The following is a 27,683-nucleotide window of genomic DNA, read 5'->3' as shown; positions in this document are numbered from 1 at the left end:
CAAGGAAGATAGAATAGTGTGGTAGAGAGAATAGGCGTGAGGATGTGGCATGGCTTTAACTGGAGTGGTTGGGGAAGGCCTCTCAGAAGAGGTGACATAAAATGATAAGAAGGCGGCCCTTCAGCATTATGGGAGGGGAGACTTGAAGTAGAAGGAGCAGTATGTGCAAAGCACCTGAGATGGGTCTGAGGGTAAGAAGTAAGGGCAGTGTGGCTGAGGTGACGAGAGGAAGGTCTGAGCAAGAGGTAGGAGCCAGGGTCATGTCGGCTCTGGTAAGGAAATTGGGTTTTACTCCAAGTGTAATGAAAATCCACTGGAAGGTTTTAAACTGTGAAGTGACAGGATCTGATTTATGATTGAGAAGAATCATTCAGGCTGCTGCGTGGATGATGAACCACTGAGGGACGAAGGACCACAGAGGGACGAAAGAGGACGCAGGGAGACCAGTGGGGCCTGTTGGAATTATCCAAGGAGTGTTGAAGGTGTCTGGGACTAGGGTTCTGGTGGTGAAGATATTTTGGAGGCAGATGGGTTGGATGTGGAGTGTGAGGGACAGGGAACAGTTAAGGATGACTTTTAGGTTTGGGGCCTGAGTAACCGAAGGATGGGTGAACTCGAATTCAGTAGTCATGTGTTTGCATAGTACTTGCAAAACTTAGTCAGGAGCCGAAGCTCCTTTATAAATTCAACAAGTATCTGTATTTCACAGGTGAGGAAGCTGGATGGGGTCAAGTGTCTTGCCACAGGGTCCCTCACTTGAGTATGAGCTTCATGTCTGAAGTGAGCCCTGTTCATCTTGGGCATTATTCTGCTACCTGGTGTCTCCAAGAGGGTCATCTGGGAAGTATTTAGAAATGAGGATTGGGGCTTGAGCCGTCTGTCTTCATTGGCTCAGTGTTCTTTGACACACCTTATTTTCCCAGCAGGTGGTTTGGAAGGCAGTGGTAGGCTCTGGGCTTCTCAGCATAAAGGAGGGGAGGGACTGCAGGGAGGCTGCTTTGTGGGGCGGGGAGGACTTGGATGAAGTTTGTCAAAAGGTACAATCTTCTGCTTATAAGATAATTAAGTACTAGGGATGTAATGTACAACATGATACATATAATTAACACTGCTGTATGTTATATATGAAAATTGTTAAGAGAGTAAATCCTAAGGGTTCGCATCACAAGGAAAAAAATATTTTTCTATTTATTTGATTTTGTATCTATATGAGATGATGGATGTTCACTAAACTTACTGTGGTAATTATTTCATGATGTAAGTGAAATCATTATGCTGTACACTTTAAAACTTATACATCTATGTCAATTATATGTCAATAAAACCGGAAGAAAAAAATTTTTAATAAAAATAAACCAAAAAAAAAAGGCAGCACATAGAATATCAAGAACCTTAGGAGACTTCGTCTACCACATACTTACCATGTGGCTTTGAGCAAGGTCTCTACCCTCTGGCTCTCAGGTTACACATCTGCAAAATGGGACAATTCATAGCTACCCTCCAATTAAGAAGGGTCCTGAAGGCCTAATAATATTTGGAAAGTTCTTTTTTTAAAATATTTATTTTATTTTTTTTTTATTTTGGCTGCCCCGGGTCTTAGTTGTGGCACGTGGGATCTTTAGTTGCGGCATGTGGGCTTCTTAGTTGCGGCATGCGGGCTTCTTAGTTGCGCATGCATTCTGGATCTAGTTCCCCCACCAGGGATCAAACTCGGGCCCCCTGCATTGGGAGTGTGGAGTCTTACCCACTGGACCACCAGGGAAGTCCCTGGAAAGTTCTTTGAACTCTAATACACTATAAAAATTTGTGAATAGTTTATAATGTTATTTTAGGAATAGGCCTTTTCTAATACTGAGACAAAGGACAGACTTTTTCCTTAGATTGTTCCAGAATGAACCTGTAGAAGCCTTTCTTTATTTAGGGGATCCTAAAAGGCATGGAGAATGATTTTCTTGGGTTCATTCTGCAAAGCTTGGGCCAAAGGAAAGGGCACCAGCTTTGCTGTGTGGCCCTGGGCAAAATAGTTACGTTCCAGAGCCTCAGTATCTTCACCTGTAAAATGGACACAGTATCTTCTGCCTCTGAGTATTAAATAGGACTGTGTATACTTGGGGGAAATCTGATGCAGGGTATGGGCACTTGGTGAAAGTTAGTCTGTGTCTTCAGTCCTGGAGATGGTCTACAGCCTCCCTTGCCACAGCATTATCCTCAAGACTGGTTCTTGGGATTTCCCTGGCAGTCCAGTGGTTAAGACTCGGCGCTTTCACTGCTGTGGGCCCAGGTTCGATCCCTGGTCAGGGAACTAAGATCCTGCAGGCCGTGAAGTGCAGCCAAAAAATAAATAAATAAAAAATACTGGCTCTGGGAAAATTGCTTGCTCCTCCCGTGCTGTCCATGGATATCGGGTATGTAGTAGTTGTGCAGGAGATCTTTTGGGTACTGTCCTAGGAGAGTTGGGAGAAGAGGCACAAATGAATCCACTGGCTTCCTGTTTTCTGATTCTCTAAGTTGAAGGGCAGCATTGAGAAGATGTGCTTTAGAATTACATTTGCATTATCACCATGAAGCTCCTTGGGGAATTTAGGCCCAGTTAGGAGGATTTCTGCCTTCACCCTGCAGAGGGCGAGGCAGTTTCCGGGTGGGAGCTTCGATCCTGTGGCCAGTTGTGGGGGTCTGCAGAGAGGCCTCAGGGATTCCTGTAACTGCCACACTTCAGTGCTTCGTAGCTGGGCTCCTTCACCTTCGGCTGGACGTGTGTGCTGTTACTGTTTTGTTGTTGCTGCTCACTGAGAGCTGCAGAGCTGATTTAAGACAAGGGCCCGGCTATAATACACTGGGCTGAAGCAAGAAGGGGAGGGGGCGAGCTGGGTGGAGCTAAATTCAGGCCAGACCATCCAGGAACTTGCATGTGTGGTGGCATGTTTAGTCTGCCTCGCGGCACCGTTGGCATTAGAGATACTGATAATGAGCTCTCAGCCCCGCTGTGCCAGTCACTGAACTAGGTCTTGGACAAACACTGCTTCACTTGATCTTCACAAGAACCCTAAGATGTGGGTGTCATTAGCCTGTTTTCACCATGATGAAATAGACCCCCATTGGTTAAACGGCTTGCCCGAGGTCACAACCAGCATGCAGCGGAGCCAGATTTTGAATGCAGGTTTGTTTGACTGCAGAACTCAGGCTTTTTACCACTCAAGCTGTTCCCCCAGAGAACTCCCCTGGGCATAGAGAGTAGAAACTAGATCTCTGAAGAGTGGGCTGGATAGAGGGGACACAGTTCGGTTGGCTCCGTGCCCTGCTTGCATATGGATCTATTTGAGGCCACGATTGCCTCCTGCCCCAAATACCAGCAGAGCTTGAGAGGGAGAGGCCAGAGCTGTGGGTCAGCCTCACAGGCTGCCTATTGAGCTTACAGAGGATGCCCTTTGTAAGTATTCAAAGGGCTGCTGCCCTGGGGGTCCAGAGCAGGGTTTGGGATTTGTATGTACAGTGTGCCTAGCGTCTCTGCTCCAGACAGCAGCAAAGGAGAATTAGGCAGATGAGTGACTCTGTCAACTCATTACTTAAAGGAACCCCCTACTGCCTTGGAGCCCATTTAGAGGCTGTGTCTTGGAGAGACATGGCTCCCTGCCCCCTTTCCAAGCCTCTTAAAAGGACTGTTCATTGCTCCGTGAACAGGCACTAATGGCTCAGCACAGCCTCTGCCAGAGGCACTCACAACTTGAATTTGAAAGCAAGATGAAGAGACTAGTGTTCAAATCATGGTTCTTCTTTCAGTGTCCTAGGCTCTGAGTATAGAGTGGTGATCAGATTAGACAAGTTTTCTGCCTTCATAGAGCTTACATTTTAGTGCAATTATTTACCTTATCTGTCTAAGTCTCCATTTTCTCATTAAAACATAAGACAGAATGACCTATAACAATCCCACTTGGCACAGTTGTTGGGAAGATGACATAAGATAACCTTTGTGATCTTGCTTGGCACAGTTTTGTTTGTTTCTTTTCATTTTATTTCTTACCAGACTCCCTGGTGGGTCCGCTTTGGTTGTATTCCTTCCTTCAGAGTTTGTTCTGTGTCAGTAAATGCAGGATCAGGAGAGCCTCCCTTACTCCGTGAGAGCCCTAGAGATTTGTATCCCATCCAGCAAGGGAGGGGGCACTATCTAACCAAGAAGCCAGATTCCACCAGAGGCGTTGAACAGTTGGGACTGAGCCACCATGGAGCACTGAGCCCACCTGGCTGCTGGGCCTGTGGAGGTTGGGAGCCACTGTAGCATAGTGAGAAGGGAATGGGCTCAGCAGGTTCCCAGCTGTGTGACCTTGGGCAGGCTACTTCCTGTCTCTGAGCCTCTCCATCTTCAGGGCCGTTAGGGAGGCTGAGCTCTGTCCAGCAAGGTTTATAAGAGTGGCTGGCATGGAGCAGTGTGTTAGCTACTGTGATTTACTCCAAAACAGATCTGAGGGCACCTGGCTGCTGGTCACCCTGATGGGAGACTCCCACCCAAGTAGAGGGAGTTTTATAGCGAGGAAGTACTATAGGAATGCTTAGAATGGAGAAGACACGATTATGGTTTTTGGTGATTTGAAAGGCTGAAGTGTGGAGGAGTGATTAAGCTCATTTGATCTGGTTCCAGAGGATGGGGCTAGGAAGCGTGCTGGGTACTTTCACGTAGGTGCTCTCCTTTAATCCTCACTACAGCCTGTGAAGGTGTTACTCCCACTCACAGATGAAAAAAGCTGTGTTTAGAGGGCTTAAGTAAAAACACACAAGGTTACACAGCTTGTTGCGGGTAGAGCTGGGATTTGAGCCCACGTTTCCATTGCTAGAATCTGTGCCTGATTTAATGGAGGTGTGTTTCAGTTCAGAAGCATTTGTTGTTGTTGTGAAGTATTAGGATTGTCTAGTAGTGGAACAGACTTTCTGGAAGAAAATGAGCTTCCTGGATTAATCATGTTGAATCAGGGGCTTGTAGAGGTTGCTGAAGAGAGGTTTTCAGCCTTGAGGCTGCCCTTGGCCCCCTACTTCCTGAGAAAATGGAGGCTGAGGGCTTAGTGGAAGTATCTGTTTTAGATAAGGGCCTGGTATTTACTCATGAGAATTTCATAAGCCCCGAGACTTGGGCTCCAAGCATGGGGGAAAATTTTCCCATTTCCTGGTTGTTGTGACATCTGTGTGGATGGCCTATGGATGATCTCTGGAATGTCTCTGGGCCCTGGGGCCAGGTTGAACCAAACATTGAGTATGTTTTACTTTTGGACTTAGGAAATAAAAACAAAACCCCAATAAGTTATTTTTTAAAAAATATGCCCAAGTCATGATCCTTCTTTAAATAATACTGATGTGGACTACTCATACTCCAACCACAGTAGTCAGATATTATAAGACTCAGTAATATCTATTTTTAAGGTAAAATTAATTTCTTACTTTTTTTTCATATTTGTAAAGGTACCCCTTGTAGGAAACTTGGAAAATATAGAAGTATAAAGAATACCATAAAATTTACCTATTATTATTTGTAACACCCAGGGATAACCCACCCCCACCCAGAGATAACTACCATTAACATTGTAGTATATTTCCATCTAGTATTTTTAAAATGTTATAATCCAAATTAAAAATACGTTTAATAATACATGTATCTATAATATATATTTCTTAAAATTTTTTTCTGATTCTCAAAGTTCAAATTAAATACATATAAAAAGTAAAAAATTGTCCATAATTTCACCCTCCAGGGATAGCTACTGTTAACAGTTTGGCATCTATTCCATTTTGATTTTATCTGATTTCTTTAATTCATTTGTATCCAAATCAATACTTAGAATTGCCAGGGTTCACTTGGCGCTTGGAAGGCTCAGTGTTTCGGCTTAGAGCCAGGCTGTCTTTGAGTGCTGGTGTATCTGTGAGACCTTGGGTGAGTTACTATGCTTCTCCTGCCCTCAATTTCCTCATCTGTTAAATGGAGCTCGTATACAGTAGGGCTGTTCATCCATGTAAAGTGCTTATAACTTGGCACTCAATAGAAAGTATTAAGTATCACTATTACTACTAGTAATTATTATTATTATCATTGTCTTTGCTTAGAAACCTCAGCCCTACCACCTGTTCAGTTTGGGTTCAGTAGGTATCCTGGTGCCAGGGACTATGGGGAGGTGTAGATTCAGCACAGACTGGTGTTTAGTGCCTCTCTTGGAGTCGCTGTTAAACACCACAGGGTACCTGGCATCAGGCCAGGGGGTCTGGTGGAGGGGTCTTGGGGTAAGTACTCCTGGATGGGCTCTGGGGAGTTGTAAAATTGTGTTGTTTTATGTGTTGTCTAAATTTTCTCCATGAAATCTGTCCTCCTTTTTTGAATGGGAGGAAAAACCCTAGTAAAGACTATTTAAAAAACAAAAAACAACCTGCTTAAAACAAACAAACAAAACAAAAAAAACCCAACAACCTGCTTTGTAGCATTTTACATAATAATTGCTATTATTTGGGAGCTCATTCACATAATTTCAGACCTCACTTAATACTGTGGGTATTTATTCCCTTTTTCCAAGTGAAGAAACTGGGTTCATATACAAAATAGATAACTAATAAGGACCTACTGTATAGCACAAGGAAGTCTATCTACTCAGTACTCTCTGATGGCCTATATGGGAAAAGAATCTAGAAAAGAGTGGAGGTATGTATATGTATAACTGAGTCACTTTGCTGTACCCCTGAAACTAACACAACATTGTAAATCAACTGTACTCCAATAAAAATTAAAAAAAGAGAAAGAAACTGGGTTCAAAGATGAAACCTGCGTGACACCACACAACTAATAAATGGTGGAGCTAGGCCTTTGAGCTATATCTAAGTTCTTTTCACTGTGTAAATAAACCACAGGTCATAATTCAGCCTCCTGAATCAAACCTGCTGGGATTCTAGCCTGACCTTCCACCATCTCCTGCTTTGTCTTTTACCTCGCACCATTTTGAGTGACTTGTAGCTCCTGCACACTTCACTTGATGATTCTGTATCTTTTTATGTACTATCTGTCCTCTGAGTACCTTGCAAACCCTTATTTATCCTCCACAGCTCTGGTCAGGGAAGTCTTGCCTGGGCATCCCAAGCAGAGCTAATTGTCCGCTCTCCTGTACTCCTGCCCCTTGTGTGTGTTTCCTTCCTCAAGCAGGTCACAGTGGGTTACATTTACTGCTGATTGTGGCCAAACTAAGGTATATAAGTGTAGGGACTGTCTTATTCTTCTTGGTATCTGTTTCCTATTGCTTGGCACAGAATAGGTGTTCAAGTGTTAAAATACAAATGTGCTTATAGGAAATAGGTTACATGATAAGCCACCATCAACCTACTCCATTGAATACTTTTACCCCTCTTGAATGCATTATCTACATGGCAGCCACAGTGACTTTTTTTTTTTTAATGCAGATATAATCCTGCTTCAGTGACTTCCCATTGCTTTTATTTTTTAAAATTTTATTTATTTATTTTTGGCTGCATTGGGTCTTCGTTGCTGCACGTGGGCTTTCTCTAGTTGCGGTGAGCGGGGCTACTCTTCGTTGCGGTGCGCGGGCTTCTCATTGTGGTGGCTTCTCTTGTTACGGAGCACGGGCTCTAGGCGCGCGGGCTTCAGTAGTTGTGGCACGTGGGCTCAGTAGTGGCTCGTGGGCTCTAGAGCGCAGGCTCAGTAGTTGTGGTGCACAGGCTTAGTTGCTCCGTGGCATGTGGATCATGCCGGACTAGGGATTGAACCCATGTCCCTTGCACTGTCAGGCGGATTCTTAACCACTGTGCCACCAGGAAAGTTCTTCCCATTGCTTTTAGAATCAAGTTAAACATTTAACATGTCCTACTGTAAAGCTCATACAAAAGAATCAAAGCCTGACCAATTGATTGGTAAAGGTACAATGAACCACTTTCATATTCTGACGGTTCATTACTTATATACAGACTGAGAAGAGTAAGCTGAAGTTGCCAGCTCCTTGGGTCCTAGTTGCATACACCGAAAAGGGTGGCACCAAAACAAAAGGAGCTGATGACTGCACTGAAAGTTGTGACAGCCTTGATGCCACTAAGCGGGTTTATATCCTGCAGCTCTAGTTTGAAGAGTCCAGGGCAGAAAGCTCTATACCTCATCAGATCCTGGGAGGCGAGGAGAAACTGTCTCATGACTGCCTCCCAGGGAGATAAGGAGCAAGTGGGAGAGGGCCTCACAACTCCTTTAGAGGCCTTCTACCGTCTGGTGTTCCGAGGTATTCTGCCAAGACTCAGATAAACTATAGTTCAAGGTTGCTGCGGTGCTTTTCTCGTACACCTGCAAGGTCCGTCATGATACCTAGCTCTATTTTACCTCTTAGCCTTATTTTCTGCCGTTTCCACTGCCCTTTGCTCACTTTGCTCTAGCCAAGCTGGCTTTCTCTTTCTTCTTTCAACTACAGGTGCTTCCCTGCCACAGGGCCTTTGCACATGCTGTTCTCTCCGCCTGCCAGGTTCCCTGGATTCCTTTTCCTAAACTGCACTTTCTTTGCCTGGCTAACTCCTAGTCAGGTTTCAGTTCTCAGATTAAATATCACTTTCTTGGAAAAGCCCTTCCCCTAGTCTAGATTAGGTTCTCCAGCTTTATACTGTTATAGCGTTATAGCTGTTTAACCTTTCTTTCATAGCACTTCTCATATCGTTGCTTCCATAGTTTCTTTAGTGATTACTTGATATCTATCTTCTTCACCAGATTGTAAGTTCAGCAGTGGGAGGGACTGTGTCGTCTTGCTTATCTCACTAATTCAGGCACCACAGCACAAAGTCTGGGGCTGGATAAATATTTGTTTAATGAATCAGTACTACTTCAGTTTTTTTTAAAAAAGAGTAACTTTATTTATTTTTAATATTTATTTATTTGGTTGCATGGGGTCTTAGTTGCAGCAGGCTGGCTCCTTAGTTGTGGCTCCAGGGCTCCTTAGTTGTGGCTCACCAGCTCCTTAGTTGTGCCACACAGGCTCCTTAGTTGTGGCATGTGAACTCTTAGCTGCAGCATGCATGTGGGATCTACTTCCCTGACCAGGGATCGAATGCGGGCTGCCTACGTTGGGAGCGTGGGGTTTTATCCACTGTGCCACCAGGGAAGTCCCTGCTTCAGTTTTAATTAGGGTGGTAGTGTGGTGGAAAAAGTGTTGACTTGAGAATTAAGTGACTTGAGTTCTGCTCCAAATTGCTGTTAACTAGGTATGTGACCTGGGGCACTCTTCTTCATCTGTCACGTGAAGAAAAGATATCTGGTGATCTGGGGACACTTTGGGTTTTGATAATCTGTGATTCTAGATGAACCATTTAATTAGCCAAGTTCTAGAGGGATGGGATTTAGGATGAGACTCCAACTGCCTACTTGACATCTCCACTTGGGTGTCGGACAGGAAAACTCCCGATCTCACCCCCAAGCCTGCTCTTCCTATTGCCTTCCCCATTTCAGTTTATAGCAACCCCATTCTTCCAGTTACTCAGGCCCAAAACCTCAGTGGTATTCTTGACTTTCCTCTCATGCCTCTTGGCCAGTTTGTTAGCAAATCCTATTGTTAGTACTTTCAGAGACTATGCAGACTCCAACCCCTTCTCACCACCTCCACCATTACCACTCTGGTCCAAATCACCACCATCTTTGCCTGGGATATTGTGTTGGCCTCCTATCTGGTTTCCCTGCTTCCTTCTATTCTATGTACAGCAGCCAGAATGGTCCTTATAAATAAGTAGGACCATGTAATTCTCATTCAGAATTCTCTGTTAGCTTCTCTTCTCACTCAGAGTAAAGTCCAGAATCTTTACTGTATTCTACAAGGTCCTATGCCCCTTTTCTTTTTTTTAAAGATTTGTTTATTATTTATTTGTTTTATTTATTTTTGGCTGTGTCAGATCTTAGTTGTGGCATGTGGGTCTTCGTTGAGGCATGCAGGATCTTTCGTTGTGGCGCGTGGGCTTCTCTCTAGTTGTGGCGTGCGGGTTTTCTCTTCTCTCGTGGCGTGTAGACTGGGCGGGTGGGCTTTGTAGTTTGCGGCACGCAGGCTCTGTAGTTGAGGTGCACGAGCTCAGTAGTTGTGGCGCATGGGCTTAGTTGCCCCATGGCATGTGGGATCTTAGTTCCCTGAGCAGGGATCGAACCTGTGTCCTCTGCATTGCAAGGTGAATTCTTTGCCACTGGACCACCAGGGAAGTCCCTAGGTCCTATGCAATCTCGGTCTTACCTCTTACTGTACTCCTCCTTGTTTATTCTGCTCTGGCTATACTGGCTTCCTTGCTGTTCCTTTTTTTCCCCCCTATATATTTTTTACTTTTAAATATTTACCATTTTAAGAATTTTAAGTATACAGTTCAGTAGCATCAAGTACATTCACATTGTTGCACAACTATCACCACCAGTCATCTCCAGAACTTTTTCATCTTCCCAAACTGAGACTGTAGCCATTAGACACTAACTCCCCATTTCCCCCTTCCCCCAACCCCTGGCACCCACTCTTCTGCTTTCTGTCTCTATGAACTTAATTACTCCAGGTACCTCATATAACTAATCACACAGTATTTGTCCTTTTGTGACTGGCTTATTTCACTTAGCATAATGTCTTCAAGGTTCATCTGTGTTGTAGCATGTGTCAGATTCTTTTTTAGGCTTTTACAAATCCTTTGTTAAGTCTAACTAACATTCCATTGTATGTACCACATTCTGTTTCTCCATCATCCATCAATGGACACTTGGGTGGGTTGCTTCCACTTTTTGGCTATTTCGAATAATGCTGCTATCAACGTGGGTATACAGATGTCTCTCCTTGTTCTTTGAACACAACGGGCACTACCTCACTTTGGAGGATCCTTCAACTTTCTGTCTAGAATACTCTTCCTTCAGATTACCTGTAGGTTGACCTTTTGTCAGGTTGTTGTTCAATGTCACCTTCTCACTGGAGCCCTTCCCAACTCTCCTACTTTAAATTGCACCTCCCCCTACTTCCCTGGCTCCTTCTCGCAGGGCTCCTGCTTCATTCTCTCATGACACTTACCGATGTCTGACTGAGGTTTTACTTGTTTCTCTGTGTCTACTTGTCTGTCCCCTCCCCGCCCTTATCCTCCCGGAATGTCAGTCCCAAGAGGGCAGGGAGTATTGGACCATTTTGTTCATTGCTGTATCCTCAGTGCCTCAGACAGTGTCTGGCACCCGTAGTCACTCAGTAACTAGTTGATAGATGGACAGACGAATGAGTAAACAAATGGGTAAGGTTTGGTGGTAGGAGGGAGGGGAGACAGAGAGAATGACAGTGAAGATAGGTGTTTTCACCAGTCAGCCCTGCTTATCATTTCTCATACTTCTGGCTGCTACTGAGATTATAAAGTTAATGTAAAAACCTAGCTTTTTCTTCATCCTTGTATCTTACTTCTCCAGTGACTGCTACTATCCCCCAAAGACAGTCTTGTTCTGGGAAAGTTGCGTGATAGAGGTCACCAAAGTGTACAGACAGAATTGAGAGGATCAATGTGAGGTTGCACGTTTTAAATTTTTTGCAGTAAGGACACCAAAACAACAACAACCAAAACCAAAACAAAAAAACCACTATATCATTCTCTGTTATCACCATTATTTCTTAAAAGGGCCTTTTTAACATCAAAGGTATAGGAAGGAAAGACTCAGAACAAAGAACATGTTTTAAATGTAATAAATTTGAGTTTTTAAAAAAACTTGCTACATTGTCTTTATTTTCTCCATTTTCCTGGTGGATAGTTGTGTGCAGGCAGGCATCAAGTGGGCGGGCTGAGGTTTGGGGTCCTCTGGTACAGTAGGTGGAATGCTGCAGAGAGCCTGGTGATGCTCTGCAAACGCCTTCGGTGACTGTCATTCGTTGTCGCTGTTTGCCTTTGATGTTTGTAAGTAATTTTTTTTTTTTTTTTTGCGGTACGCAGGCCTCTCACTGTTGTGGCCTCTCCCGTTGCGGAGCACAGGCTCCGGACGCGCAGGCTCAGCGGCCATGGCTTACGGGCCCAGCCGCTCCGCGGCACGTGGGATCCTCCTGGACCGGGGCACGAACCCCTGTCCCCTGCATTGGCACGCGGACTCTCAACCACTGCGCCACCAGGGAAGCCCATGTAATTTTTTAAAAAATTGAGTTATAATTGACATACAACATTGTATTAGTTTCAGGTACACAGCATGATGATTATATATTTGTACGTATTGCAAAGTGATCACCACAATAAGACTAGTTAACGTCCATCACCATACATTTTATGTAACTAATATTTTTAATTGGAAGTTCTCTAAGATAGTGTTTCCGGACTGCCTATGTCGACCTGTTATTGGATCATGAAATTAATGGGGTACAAGTGGCCTTCAAAAAAAGATAATACAGAATGCTAAATGAAAAAAGCCAGACACAGAAGGCCACCTATTGTATGATTTCATTTACATGAAATATCTAGAACAGACAAATCCATAGAAACAGAAAGCAGGTCAGTGATTGCCAGCAGCTGGGACAGGGAGGGTGAAAAGAAAAAGGAGCAGCTGCTCAGTGTGTCCGGGGCTTGCTTCGGGTGATGGAGAGGTTCTGGAACTAGATAGTGGTGATAGTTGCACAGCATTGTAAATGTACTGAATTGTACATTTAATAGTTACAATGGTAGATTTTACCACAATGAAAATAATAATAGAGAATAAAAAGTATCAGTGTACATTGCACACGTCAGGTATTGTTTAGTGAAACTTCGTGTGAATTACACACACTCTCAGTACCTGCTGCTGGGCCACAACATAAAATGTGTTTTGTGCCTGTGTGTTTTCAGTCAAAATTTGGAAGTCCCCTCTCAAAGGCTCCTTTTAGCTCCGAACATCCTGTGGCCAGTATATGGATGTTGCTAGGATACAGTGGACTTTGAATGACTTCCTCCTTCCCTGATGACTCTCCACAAATGCCATGTGATTTTGAGCAGATCACTCAGTCTCTCTGGTTTTTGAATCTGTAGCCAATGTTTTTGATTTGAACCCAAACAAGATCTTGTTTGAGCCCTGAGGAGGCCTTAGCCTCTTTTTCACTCGACCACTCGTATTTCCCCTGTACCTAACGCATACAATAGCCACTCTAACACACTACCACACCTTCTGTTTGTCTTATCACACCGTACTGTGGTCTTGAGGGCAGGGAGAGCATGGTGGTGTTCTGGAGTCTAGTGTGGTACAGCTAAGCTTTCCCCAGGTGTGCTGTAGCGAATAACATACAGGTGTGCAGAGATAATGACCCCCCCCCATCCCCCAGCAACTAAGGCTGCCAATTGTCTTCCAGCAGCAACCTGGTCTGTTTACCAAAAAGAATTACTTTGTTCGTGGGCCTTAACTTGAAAAAGTTTGGGAGCCATGTGGAAACAATTTCTGGCATTACTTGTTAAATGACAGGGATTATTCTCCATATTTTATAAGTATTTTAAAATAGAGTAAACAGTTTGACCATGCAGGGAGCTAATAATAAATGGGTAGAGTTCTGAATCTGGTGTGCTTTCTGTGACACCACTCTGGGTTGCATTTGATGTGTGCACATATGCATACCTTTACATCCACATCTGTGTGTAAATGAAGGCGAAGGCTGTGGCTACTCCAGAAAGACCTGAGCTCTGGGGGTTTTCTTCCTTGGTACAGATTAATCTGTTCTGCCGTTGCTATGCTTTCCCCTAGGCCTTTGGGAGTAAGTGGGTTTATCTGGTGCCTGCTTACTGGGGAGGAATATTTATAGAATCTCTGAGCTGGAAGGAACTTTGGAGAACGTCTAGTCCGGTGGTTCCCAGATATGGCTGTATCAGCGTAACCTGTAATCTTTATTGATGGTTAAGCCTCCACCTCAGGTGATTCTGATTGAGAGGTCTGGGAGCCCTTAGGGCCTAGAAGCTGTTTCAGTGAAACCTCCCAGATGATTTTGATGCAGCCAGAATGATCTGCTTCTCCCATTTTATAGAAATGGAGGGACTTCCCTGGTGATCCAGTGGCTAAGACTCCTTGCTGCCAGTGCAGAGGGCCCAGGTTCGATCCTGGTCAGGGAACTAGATCCCGCATGCTGCAACTAAGAGTTCGCATGCCGCAACTAAAGATCCCACATGCTGCAACTAAAGATTCTGCATGCGGCAACGAGGATCCCACGAGCTGCAACTGAGACCTGGCACAGCCAAATAAATAAATATTTTTTTTAAAAAAGAAAGAAGTGAAAAAGAAGGCACAGAAAGGCTAGATTATTTGTACAGGGGTGCATTGTGACCGAACTCGGAGGCCAGATCTCTGGACTCCCAACCCCTGAATGTTCCTTCTTGGCCCCCACCACCTCCTGTCACAGGGGGAATCTCACTGTCCACCATACTGCACACAGAGAAATGACCCATGGGGCGGGCACTCTGAGCTTGATACCTTCACCCGAATGTTGGATTTCAAAATTGGAGTTCAAGAAGAAACCTATAGTGATATTAGGGAACTTTGGTTCTCTCTACATCAGCTAAAAACAGCTTGCTGTCAGTCTCTTTCCATCCACACAGTATTACCTTAATACAAATTTGGGGAATTATAGGAGAAAATAATTTTCTGTCTTAAACCATTTTTTATAATGTTCATTTCCTTTACATACTTGGAGTTATTTCTTGAAGATAGAGTCTCAGATATGGAATTACTGAATCAAAGGTATGGATGTTCCTGTGGATGTCTTATTGACAAGCTGCTTTATGAAAAGATTGAATTATTTTGCTTTTAGTCCACAGCAAGCAGTCTGCAAGGATATTTATCTTTGGTTCTGAGCATTTTTTAATTAAAAACTAATGTTGGTTACATTCTTTCTAATTATAAGAAGTATTATAATGATTCATTTGTAGAAAATTTGGAAAATTTAGAAAAAAATCAAGAAGGAAATTTAAGCCATTATGTCTAGCGCATGGATTTAACCATACTTGATGCCTTACTTAAAAGATTTTTTGTCATGAATTTTTACACATAAGTAAAAGTAGAAAATAGTACAAAGAACACCCATATACCTACCATCTAGAGTCAACAGTTATCAACATTTTGCCTTATTTGCTTCATCTATATATATATTTTTAAATTTTTATTGGAGTATAGTTGATTTACAATATTGTGTTAGTTTCTACTGTAGAGCAAAGTGAATCAGCTTATACGTTTATATATATCTCTTTTTTGGATTTCCTTCCCATTTAGGTCCCCACAGAGCATTGAGTACAGTTCCCTGTGCTATACAATAGGTTCTCATTAGTTATCTATTTTATACATAGTATCGATAGTGTATATGTGTCAGTCTCACAATTCATCCCACCCCCCCATCTATATATTTTTTATTATTTTTTTTTCTGGACCATTTCAGAAGAAATTAAAGGCGTTGTGACACCTCATTCCTAAAAGCTTCAACATTTATCTCTTAAAACTAAGTCAATTAGCTATATAACTACAGTATCATTTTCTTAACTTCCCCACTTCTCCCAAAAATGTCTTTGGTAGCTATCTCTTTTCAAATCAAGACCTGATAAAAAAATTTGCATGCTGCATTGATATTTTCTTTTCTTTCTTTTTCTTTTTTTTTTTTTGCAGTATGCGGGCCTCTTACTGTTGTGGCCTCTCCCGTTGCGGAGCACAGGCTCCGGACGCGCAGGCTCACCGGCCATGGCTCACGAGCTCAGCCGCTTCGCGGCATGTGGGATCTTCCCGCACCGGAGCACGAACCCATGTCCCCCGCATCAGCAGGCGGACTCTCGACCACTGCGCCACCAGGGAAGCCCTGATTTTACTTTTTTAGTCTCTTAATCTAGAACAGCACCTCCCCACTCCCACCCCGTCACACACACACCGTTTTTCCCCATGACATTGACTTGAAAGGGACTAGCCCAGATTCTCGTAGACCTTTCGCATTCTGGATGTAATTGATTATTCTTTTATTCCTTACATTTCCCTTAAACTGGAAGTAAGGTCCCAAAGCTTTCTTAGATTCAGGTTAAACGTTTTTTGACAAGAATTCTTCATAGGTGACGCTGTCCCATCGGGAGGCACGAATGTAAGGTAGTCTTGCTGTTGGTGATGCTGTTTGATCTCTGGGTTGAGCTGGTGGTAACCAGATTCCTCTAGTGTGAAGGTACATTTTTTTCCTTTTACTTAGTCGTGATAAATTCCTGTAAGTTAACTTGCTGAAACAAAGGGTTTGCACATTTTTAAAAACCAGAACGCTTGATTATTGTCTAAGTGCTCCTGACTGATCCTGCTGTGTATGCTACACTACAGTCAGCATGCTTTTCTGCACCAATTTGTCTTGTTCATTCTTTTTTTTCCCCCTGATTATAAAAGAAACTCACACATATCATGCAGCATTTAAAAGTTACAGAAATACTTAGCCTAGAACATAAAAGTGCCCATAATTCTAATCTCTAGAGATAATTGCTGTGAACAGTTTAGGCATATCATGTCAATTTTTTTCTAAACATATTTACATTTGTTAATTACTGTTATTATACAGAAATGGGCCCATACCATGGCACTATTTTGCTATTTCTTATTTTCATTGAATGTGTCATGAAATTTTTTTCCTGCCAGTAAAGGTAGATCTACTTCTTTTTAAATTTTTTTTTATTTTTTAAATATTCTTTTTAAAAAAATATTTATTTATGTATTTATTTGGTTGCACCGGGTCTTAGTTGTGGCAGGTGGGCTCCTTCGTTGCGGCATGCGAACTCTTAGTTGCAGCATGATGTGCGATCTAGTTCCCTGACCAGGGATCGAACCAGGGCCCTCTGCATTGGGAGCTCAGAGTCTTATCCACTGCGCCACAAGGGAAGTCCCCTCTACTTCTTTTTTTAAATCATGGTAAAATACATAATAAAGTTTGACATTTTAACCATTTTTGACTGTTCACTTCAGTGACGTTAACTACATTCACAATGTTGTTAGACCACCACCATCATCTTACTCTTGAATATTTAAAAAGGTGTAGAATGGCATTCCTTCGTGGATGAACCAGAATTTATTCAATCAGTGCCCTATTTTTGGACAATTGTGTTGTTCTTTTAAAAACAGTGATGGGGACTTCCCTGGTGGCACAGTAGTTAAGAATCCACCTGCTAGTGCAGGGGACACGGGTTCGAACCCTGGTCTGGGAAGCTCCCACATGCCACGGAAATAAGCCTGTGCGCCGCAACTGCTGAGCCTGCTCTCTAGAGCCCGTGAGCCACAACTACTGAAGCCTGCGCGCCTAGAGCCTGTGCTCTGAAACAAGAGAAGCCACCGCAATGAAAAGCCCGCACACCGCAACAAAGAGCAGCCCCGCTTGCCGCAACTAGAGAAAGCCCGCACGTGGCAACGAAGACCATCAATCCAAATGTGAAGCTAGATAAAGAACAGTTGTCTCAATAAATAAGTAAAAACAGTGATGTAGAGAGCGTCTTTGCTAGTCTCTACACCCATTGAAGTGAGTATTTTTATAAGATAGCTTCCTGGAAGAGGGAAAGCTAGTCAAAAGGTACAAACGTTTTACATTTTAATAGGTATTGCCTAATTGTTTTTCAAAAACGTTCAACCTGTTTACAGTCTAACCACAAGCATCTGAGCCTGGCAAATTATTGATTTGTCCTGTTAACTATTTGTTCTCACAAGGTTAACCAAACTTGCTCTGCATTTAACCTTGCTCAATAAGGAAGAACTGGTTGGTAAAGTAAAAGCAACATTCATTGGTTTAATTAACTGATATTTATGTAGCACCTGTGTATCAGACCTGGTGTTCAGGCATGGGGAATTTTATTATGAATGAACAGACATAATCCCTCCCTTAGTGGATCTTACAGACGAGTGGAGACAGATATCATCTCACGAATGAACGTCAGAAAGTAGTAAATGGGCATAGATGATAGGAGGCTCTGCTTGGGCTGAGAGTTCAAGAAGGTTCCCTAAGAAAGTGAAGTTAATTTGGAACTTGAAGGATCAATGGGAATTACCTACACAAAGGGTAGATTGAGAAGGAGGTGGGCAGAGAACATTCTAAGCAGAAGAAACGGCATGTGCAAAGGCCCAGTGGCAGATCCCTTTAGACTTTGTACTGGCTACGGAAGTTCAGCATGTTTGGTGCCCTGGAGGAAAGCAAGTTTCTGAATTATTCAGAGACCAAATAGATGAGGTCTCTCTGCCAGGATCCCGTAAGCAGAAGGGGTTTCAGAGAGATGGGAGGTTTTCCAAGGCAAATTCTAACAAATTGCAAGTAGTCTGAAGGAGAGACAGAAGAGATGCTGCTACAGAGCTCAGCTTAGATTTTTAGAATGTCTTAGCCAAAGTTGGAAGGAGGGCAAGTAACTAAGGAGAAACACTGTGGCAGCTGGAATACATCAGAAAGGGGTCAAGAATGTCAAAGGCCCAGATGAGCTAAGGCTTCTGAAAAATGCTGATCAGCCAAAAGTTATGTTTTCAGTAAGCAAAAGAAGAGGATAACCCTTCTGCCAGAATCCAGAAAAGGAGCACAACCTCATCACATCTAATTGTGTGTCTGTCTCCTCCATGAAAATAATACAATATAACATACATTGAGGGCTTTCCTGGAGGTGCAGTGGTTAAGAATCCGCCTGCCGATGCGGGGGACATGGGTTCGATCCCTGGCCCGGGAAGATCCCACATGCCACGGAGCAGCTAAGCCTGTGCGCCAGAACTACTGAAGCCCATGCACCTAGAGCCGTGCTCCGCGACAAGAGAAGCCACGACAATGGGAAGCCTGCGCACCACAATGAAGAGTAGCCCCCGCTCGCCGCAACTAGAGAAAGCCTGCGCACAGCAGCAGAGACCCAACACAGCCAAAAATAAAAACAAATAAATTAATTAAAAAAAAATCACATACATTGAGCACATATGAACCCGCTCTGTGCCAAGCACTTAAAGTAGACTATTTCATTTACTATTAACACGTTTATCTCCATTTTCTCTGTGGGGAAGCTAAGGCTTGGTGAGGCTAAATAACTTCTCTAGGGCCACAGCAGGTTAGTGATGCTGCTGGGTTGGGCAATCTGACTACAGGTCTTCAATCTGAACCATCACACCATGCTACCTTCCAATGGGAAGGGATAGGCTATGTGGGGTTAGCAGGTAGCAGAATCTAGGGGAATTGGCTTATCCTAGAAAGAGACAGGTCTGCACTTGCATCCTGGATTCACTGTCACATGTAAGACTTCTGACTTAACCTCTATGATCTTCAGTTTCCAAATCTGTAAGATGGGAATAACAATTACCTTGTACCACTATGGAATTCAAAATTAGGCACAGAAAATGCTTGGCATGGAGCAGGTACTTAATAAGTAAGGCTGTTTTATTTTTATTCTAAGACTACCCATAGCCTAGTCTTCATTTTATATGTGAGATATATGTGGTCCTGAATGAATGATACATGGTACCCTTGCCCTTGAAGTCAGTCTTTGGGTAAGCATATTAGTGTGATCAGCCTCTTCAGAGTTATACATGACATTTCATACACTTTAAACCTCTCACAGTTCGGCTCTGAAGCAGGGAACAGGGCTGAGATTTCACCCTTTACAGGTGTGAAAAACTCAGGCCTGGAGGAACAAAGTGAATTGCTTAAGGTCTCACAGCCAGGCTAACATCTTCTTACTTTTTTGTTGCGATTAGATTAGTGAAACGGAGTGTGAGTGTTGATTTCTGTAGGGCAACTGACGGGTCAGTCAGGCTGTCCCTAGTCGCAAAACAGAAGCGATGGCTTAGTGACATTTCAGTCAGGTGGTTATTGTTGTGGGTTGAAGACCCGGACCTGGGGATTGTCACTAAATAGATCACTGTTGGCTTGACCAAACGTCCACCCTGGGGAGCCTGGCCTGGAATGGGTCACATTTGTACTGAGACTTGAATGAACAGCCTGAGAGTTGTGCTTACTGTGTGTGGCTGACACGCACTGGGAAGGCCAGCCTGTCAGGACCTGGGGTGACTGACCCGGACTCCTGTAGACCACAGAGGGCTGGGGGTAGACAGAAACTGGTGCTGAAATTAAACCAAGATTAAGGTAGAGCTCTGCACAGAAAACCAAGTCTGTAGTACAGTGTGGCTTGAGCGGTCAGTGAGGAAGGTGGCTATTGAGGGGTTAGGAGGAAGGGAGTGATGCATGTGTCAGCAGTGAGGTGGACAGCCACGAGCTCAGCAAAGGAAGTGACTGTCCCTTTGCCCTCAGCACAGGGCATGGTTGGGCTATTGCAGGACTTAGAAACATGCCACGTAAAGGAAAAGTTGAAAAAACTCAGGGCTACCCTTGGCCTAGAGAAGAGGGAGTTTAGAGAGGACAGTAAGTCCTGTCTTCAGATAGTTGAGGGACCCCCGCCCTCAGCTGAGTTATTGACCTGGGTAAGGTTTAGGGTTACGTTGTTGTTTTGGGCCATATCTTGTGGCTTGCGGGACCTTAGTTCCCCAACCAGGGATTGAACCCAGGCCCATGCAGTGAAGGTGCCGAGTCCTAACCACTGGACCACCAGGTAAGTCCCAGGATTGTGTATTTTTAAGAAACTCAGGAGATTCTGTTGCACCTCAGGTCTGGGAAGCAATATCCTGAGAAAGATGGTTGCGTTTATTTCATACCGTCCAGAGGGCAGACGCCCCCACTACCTGAAAAAGCAGACTGTGCAAGGAAACAGAGAGAGGGAGAATATTTTGAAATTTTTCAGAAATGGATTGGTGGTCGTGTGGGATGATGAACTCCTGGCATGGGATGGGGTCCAAATAGCTTTTTAGAAAAATTGACTTGATGAACATTCAGGTTGTTCAGGCTTCCTAAAAACTCTTTCCATCCTTATTAATGTATAAACCTGAGCCGTCCCATGTGGCAACTTAACTTTAATTAAAGTTGAGTAACATTAAAAATTCCACTCCTCAGTCACCTCAGCACACTTCAGGTGCCCTGCAGCCACGCGTGGTGGGTGGCTACTGTATTGAACAGTGAGGATCTAGGACGTGTCCATCGTGGCAGGAAGTCCTCTTGGGCAGCGCTAGCTGTTGTGAACAGACATTTGCACATAGTTGGTAAGCAGAGCAGTGTCATGATTAAGGATTGAGCATGTAGCTGGTTGATTTGTTATTAACACTATTGAGTTTTTCTCCATTTTAGGGGCAAAGCTTCGGGTGAGGGCCTGGGGCAATAGCAGAAAGTGGGCCAGTCAGGCTGGGTTGGGTCCTGGTTGCTGCTCTGTGGCCTTGGTCACTGCATGAGAGCCTCAGTTGCCTCACTTGGAAAATAGGCTAATCATAGACGCCGCTTCACTGGGCGGCTGTGAGGATTAGATGCTTAGCACGGTGCTCATCTCACACTAGGTACTAATAAATATTCTTTTTTTATCCCAGAGTTGTATTCTGTATGAACATATTATTTTGTCCTTTTTTTTCCAATCAGCATTATTACTTAAATCTATTTTTAAGTATTGATATGTGTCCATAGATTGCTTAATTGTCCCCTTACTGTTAGGAATTTGCTACTTTACCTTTTCTCTACACTATAATTATGATTACAGTTATTTGTTTTGCTTACTGGGCCAGACACTAGGTATTGTTCTACTCATTTTTATTTCTAAGGAAACTGAAGTTAAGGGCAATTAATTTACAAAAAGAGAGCGATAGATCTGTGTATAAACATTGGAAAGATGTCAAAGATATGTTGATAAATGAAAAAAGCAAGTTGCAGAACAACTTGTATAGCTTCTCATTTGTGTGAAAAACACAGAGGAGGTTGAATGTATGCTTATAAATGCACAGGGGTAATAATAGAAACCGTGCCAAGTACTTTCTGTTACCTCCTAGCCCTCACAATAGCACTGTGTGGAAATGATTACTTAGAGAGGGTAAATTGTCCTAGATGGCTCAGGTAGTAAATGGCTTGCCAGGTTGAAGTCCAGGTCCCCCCGACTGCCGCTGTGCACTGGGCCTCCCACTGTAATGGCAGCGGCAGGCAGCAGCGGCCGTACCTGCAGCTGCAGTGTCCCACATTCCTCCTCTGCACAGGCTGTTGAAAGTCCTTTGGGACTCCCCTGGCGGTCCAGTGGTTAAGACTCCATACTTCCACTGCAGGGGGCACAGGTTTGTTCCCTGATCGGGGAACTAGAATCCCACATGCTGTGAAGCCAAAAAAAAAAAAAGGAAAGTCCTTTGATTGGTGAGTTCTTCACCCCTACCCAGTAGGGCAGAGAGTGAGGGTCCCCTGGTGGATTTTTAGCTGGAGGGCAGGTGGATCTGCAGTCTGCACTGGGAGGTCGCTTCTGCTGTGGCAGGTCAGGGGGTGGCGGGTGGGGTGCTGTTTCCTGATGGGGTCTGCCCTCCTCGCCGGCCACCTGGACAGCGAGTGGCAGCTGTGCATTTGTATTGGTTTAGATGCTGAGGTCGGCAGGATTTGGCTTTAAATGTTCTGGTGACATATAGAAGGGAGCCTGGGGCAGTGGCTTGAGCTTTGCCTCTTTCCTTGCCCGAGGGTATGACTTCCTAGATGGCGAACACCACTGTTCTTTCCCTCTGTCGCTTCTTTGGGTTCATCTATTCCTCCTTGGTCAAAATGGACCCTGTGAAGTTTGTCATCCACAGTTTAAAATGAACTAATACAGACCCCTTCATAACAGTTGCTTATCTGTTGCTGCATAAGAAGTCGTTGCTCCCAAACTTAGAGGATTAAAACAACAATACACGTTTCTCGCTCACAGTTCCTGTGGGCCCGGAATTTGGGAGCGTCTTGGCTGGTGGTTCTGGCTCAGAGTCGCTCAAGAACTTGCAGTCCAGGTTGTCGGTCAGGGCCCTGGTGATCTGAGGGCTTGGGCTGAGGCTGGAGCACTGGCTTGCAAGATGGCATGCTTACACGCCTAGCAAGGTGGTGCTGGTTTTTGGCAAGAGGCCTCAGTTCCTCTCTAGGTGGGCCTCTCTGAGGACTGCTGAACTGTTTGTTTGTTTGTTTGTTTGTTTTTTGCGGTACGCGGGCCTCTCACCGTTGTGGCCCCTCCCGCTGTGGAGCAGAGGCTCCGGACGCGCAGGCTCAGCGGCCGTGGCTCACGGGCCCAGCCGCTCCGCGGCATGTGGGATCTTCCCGGACCGGGGCACAAACCTGTGTCCCCCGCATCGGCAGGCGGATTCACAGCCACTGCGCCACCGGGGAAGCCCTGCTGAAATGTTTTAACAGCGGTGGTGACTGTCTTCCGCCAGAGCCATCAAAGAAAGAGAGAGCCATGCAGAAGCAATCCTTTTTGCGGCCTAGCCTCAGAGGTCCCCTGGTATCACTGTGCCATTCTGTCCAGTCAGTCGGTGAGTCTGCTGCACATTCCAGGGGAGCAGGATTAGGCACCACCTTTTCAAGGATTGAGGAAACATCCAAAGCTCATGCATAGGTTTTCCTCACTAATTTTTCCATCTATTCAACCATTAGTTATTAAATCTCAAATATGTGCCAGGTAGTCCAGATACAGATGAATAAGACAGACAGAGCTTGATCCCAAGCCCCAAGGAACTTATAGGGCAGGCAGGATAGCAGCTACCATTTGGGTGGTGCTTCAGAGCTTAATGGGAACATCCACATATTTTCTCCTTCAACCTTCCCAGTAACTATATGATCGCTACAGCTGGTTGTATCCCCATTGCCCAACTTTTCTGGTCCTCAGATGATAGAGGATTTTCTTAAGTGGACAGAATTTGACTTTGATGCAGAAATTCTGACTGTAAATCCCTTACACTTTTCTGCTACCACAGGCTGTGTTCCTTTTGGCTACTGTCTCATCCCTGTGCCTCAGGTGAGGAAACTGAGGCTGCAGTCACTGAATAGCTCTTGACACTTGAATTCTTTGCTTTTTTCACCATTCTGCGCTGTCTCTCAGGGGTGGACCGCTCTAAATACTCCACTGACAGTCGCTGCTGTCCTTCTTCTTGCAGAAAGCCCTGGGTGTGCGGCAGTACCATGTGGCCTCGGTCCTGTGCCAGCGGGCCGAGGTGGCCATGAGCCACTTTGAGCCCACCGAGTACATCCGCTATGACCTGCTCGAGAAGAACATTAACGTCGTCCGCAAACGGTAAGGCTGCAGGGCGAGCTGCGGAGACTGCGAGAGGGTGTTGGTGCTTCTGGTGCCGCCTGCCCCTTTCGGGCAGCGTAGGAGGTGCTTGGGGAAGGATGGTTGGTCGTGGTGGTGGCAGGATTGAGTCGTTTAGGGTACAGCGGTCCCTGCTGAGGAAGGGTGTTCCAGATCAGTGGTGGACCTTCTGTCCTCTCTGCCAAGGAAAAGTCTGTTAGCAAGAAGCCTGGAGATGTGGGCCCTAGGGAAGGTCTCAGGCACTCTTCGGTGCTGTGGCCCGAACCTTCCACCCACTCTTTCCAGGACAGACGACTAGCCCTGGGCCATTTCTCTGGGATCTGCCGGGCCCAGTGACTTCAGAAATACATATATTTCCCCTTCAGTGCATAAGCCCAGGGGAGAGCTCAGCCTTGAGACTCAGCAGGAATCTCAGGTGGGATCTTGAGCATATTTTTTTTCTGGACCTCTCTTTGCTCATTTGATAAAATGGCAGCTGTCTTTGCACTGCTGTTCTGTGTGCCAGGTTCTGGGCTAGATGCTGGCACAGGAGGGATGAATAAGATACCACAAGAGGATGCGGAGTGGGGGCTGGTAGCGCCAACCAGCGCTGCGCCTGAAACTTGAATGGCTGCAGACAGAGCTGCACGCTTGCCTATCTGGTGACATGGCCCTGGGAGGACGAGAGAACCAGTATGAGTACACAGTGTCCCCATCCGCATTAATAGCTGACGAATGGGCTCAGGTGGACAAAGCCACACTGTGAGTGAGTGATGGGACCTGGTCTCCAGGCTCTCGTCCAGTGCTCTGGCCACTGTCCCACACTTGCTCTCTGTTGCCACTTTGCTTCCTCTTTACTGGTATCCTCACTTCAGTTTTACAGGTAAGGGACTATCTTAGTCTTTATCTGCTGTACCTGCAACTTGGCATCACCTAATTGTAATAAAAACCTCTTAATGCACATCAAGGATGTTCATCTGATTCAGGTGGTGTAGGCCTTACTGCTCAAACTGCAGCCCATGGATCAGCAGCATCGGCATCAACAAGAGCACTGGGAGCTTGTTAGAAATGCAGAGCCTCAGGCCTCACCCCAGACCCACTGAGTCAGAATCTGCAGTTTTAACAGGAGCCCCAGGTGACTGGAGTGCACATCAAAATGTGAGAAGTGCTGGTCAGGTTTCCATCTGGTTCTAATGTGTAGTCAGGGTTGAAACCACTGTCCTCATCACTGTGCAACCTTATAAAATACTTTTTCACCAGAAAACACTATTTATTCTTAGAGCTCTCAGATCACAGCTCAGTGGAAAAATAATAGATTTTGCTTTAGTCTGCAAAACACTTCTCCCCTGCTCTTTATCATGCTTAGAAGGAGAGTTAACATAGAAGCTTGCTTCGAGATAACTTGACAAAAAAGTGTTCACCATTTTGTCTTTGCTTTAAAAAAATTAATCAAAAAACTGCCCTTTGGTTTTAATTTTTATCAGCAAAATTAACCCTCCCCCTAAAATTTTTCCTTTGCCTTCTTATTCCAACTCTGCACTAACCAGAAAGTCCAATCAATAACTTTTAGCATTTTCCAGATTAGTACAGACAAGAGATGTTCCATTTTCATTGTTGCCATAGAAGAGTGGTTCTCGCTGGAGGTGGGGTAAGGGGTCGATTTTGTCCCCTAGGGAATGTCTAGAGACATTGTAGGCTGTCGTAACCTGGGGTGGGGAGTGGTTTACTGTTACCTAGTGGGTAGAGGCCAAAAAAACTGTCACACATCCTACAGTGCAGAAGACAGCCTCCACACTAAAGAGTCATATGGCCCAAACTGTCAGTTGTGCCATAGTTGAGAAACCCTTCCATAGAGAAAGAAAGCATAAGTGAGGCTGTTCTAAAAAGATGCTAGTGGATTAAAACAGATGTAAGAGTGTTTTAGAGGGCCAGGGGATTTGCAGGGGGACGATTCCTCCACCCTGTGACAGAGGGGCCTGATTCTGTTCCTGGGAACTGGGCCTCTGTCATCCAGTGAAGTGGGGGACAGATGGACGTAGAGGACCCACCTTGCCATCCTCAGTTAATCCTCAAGGAAATGTGGTGATGAACTCGTCCTTAGGCTTTTGTCATTGTCAGGCTTTTTTATACAACTTCAGGCATTTGCTGTCAAGGTCTTTGGTTTTAAAGCTCATGTGCTATTTTTCACCTCCCCTGGACGCAGAAGGAGGGGCTGTGCAGTGAGTCACTGCCTGTACACCAGCCTTGGAGATGCTGCCACAAAAAGGGGGCAGGCTGTACTTCAGGCCTGTGCTATTTTTATTCAAGGTTCTCATGACAGCAGAACTGAGAGATTTTTAGAATTGCCAGTTGCTCTGCTGTTGCCCACAGAGCCAGCACCCTAGGAAACTCTTGCTCTCAAGGGGTTAGGTAAACTTGGGAGTGAGGGGCTAGAACCCAGACTAGCAGAAGGACATTTCTCTGCTTTCCCAGCAGAGTCGTATTTGTAATAGCAACAGCAGTAATGATAGTAATTGAACACTTAACTGCAGGCCGGGCCCTGTTCTGAGTTTCCAGATGTTATTGAGAGACAGTATAAAGCCACAGTGGCTCCTTGCATTCTAGCTCTTCCACTCAGTAACTAGCTCATGACCAGGGAGGGTCAAGTTACTTCACCTCACTGTGCTTTTCAGTTTGCTCATCTGTGTTGTGAGGATAAAGTGAGTTATATACATCAGAGTGCTCTGGGCTAAAAGTAAGTGCTAAGATAAAACTATAATGACAGAAAGCAGATGAGTGGTTGCTTGGGGATGGGGGCAGAAGGGAGGGATTATAAAAGGGGACAAGGAGACTTTTGGGTGATGGAAGTGTTCATTATCTTGACTGTGCTGATGATTTCACAGGTGTATTCATATGTCAAAACTTACCAGTTGTATACTTTAAATATGTGCGGTTAATTACACACCAATTATATCTCAATAAAGCTGTTTAAAAACAAGTATGTGCTATATAAGTGCTATCTGTTATCTCTTTCCAATACGAGCCCTGGACTTTAGAGACGGACTGGGAGCTCCCTGGGAGGGGCAGTGGCTTATCTGGTTACACGGTGTGTTTAGTACTAGGGTCAGGTCTAAACCCAGAGCCTCTGACTCCTCGTCCCATATATTTTTTTTTGGGCTCGTTGGGTGTGAGTGGAACTGTGCCCCTCCCGAGGAGCCTTCAGGTTTGGCCTAAGCTTTGAGAACGGCGGAGGCAGAGTGTGAGGTCCAGGCACGTGGGGTGGCAGCTGTGCTGCAGCGGCAAGCAGCAGCAGGGAGCCTCAAGGTCAGGGGAGGGGGGGTGAGAGTTGACCCGCGCCCAGCTCCGTCTGTGCGGGGGTGGGGGCGGGTGGGGGGGAGGCTGTGCCAAGGAGGCAGCTGAGTCCTGCCCGGGTGGCACCTCCCCGGGGGCTCTGACGAGGAAACAGGGTCTAGGAAGAGGGGCTCATGAGAGGCCAGAGGCAGCTTCTGTTCTTGAGAGCTGACAGCCACACCTGTCTTCATGGGGTGAGAGCGAGTGGAGCCAGCAGGAAAGGCTTTAGCGTAATAGGGTAACAAGGCCTCTAGCACCTGAGGCGGAGGGTTGCGGGCGGAGCGTGAGGCGGGTTGGGTGAGGGGTGCTGG

The 27,683-nt window shown here is 45.1% G+C and overlaps 1 protein-coding gene across 1 annotated transcript in view; it reads left to right on the top strand.

Moving 5' to 3' along the window:
- Positions 1-27,683, top strand: part of ACO2 (aconitase 2) — a 51,915-nt gene that overhangs the window by 4,143 nt on the left and 20,089 nt on the right. Inside the window, exon 2 of the mRNA XM_033865943.2 lies at positions 23,909-24,045. Coding sequence (XP_033721834.1) covers positions 23,909-24,045 — 137 coding nt within the window. The remainder of the gene's footprint in view (positions 1-23,908; positions 24,046-27,683) is intronic.

Source organism: Tursiops truncatus, chromosome 11 (assembly GCF_011762595.2).
Source record: "Tursiops truncatus isolate mTurTru1 chromosome 11, mTurTru1.mat.Y, whole genome shotgun sequence".
NCBI lineage: Eukaryota > Metazoa > Chordata > Mammalia > Artiodactyla > Delphinidae > Tursiops > Tursiops truncatus.
This window is presented reverse-complemented; position numbering and strand designations above follow the sequence as displayed.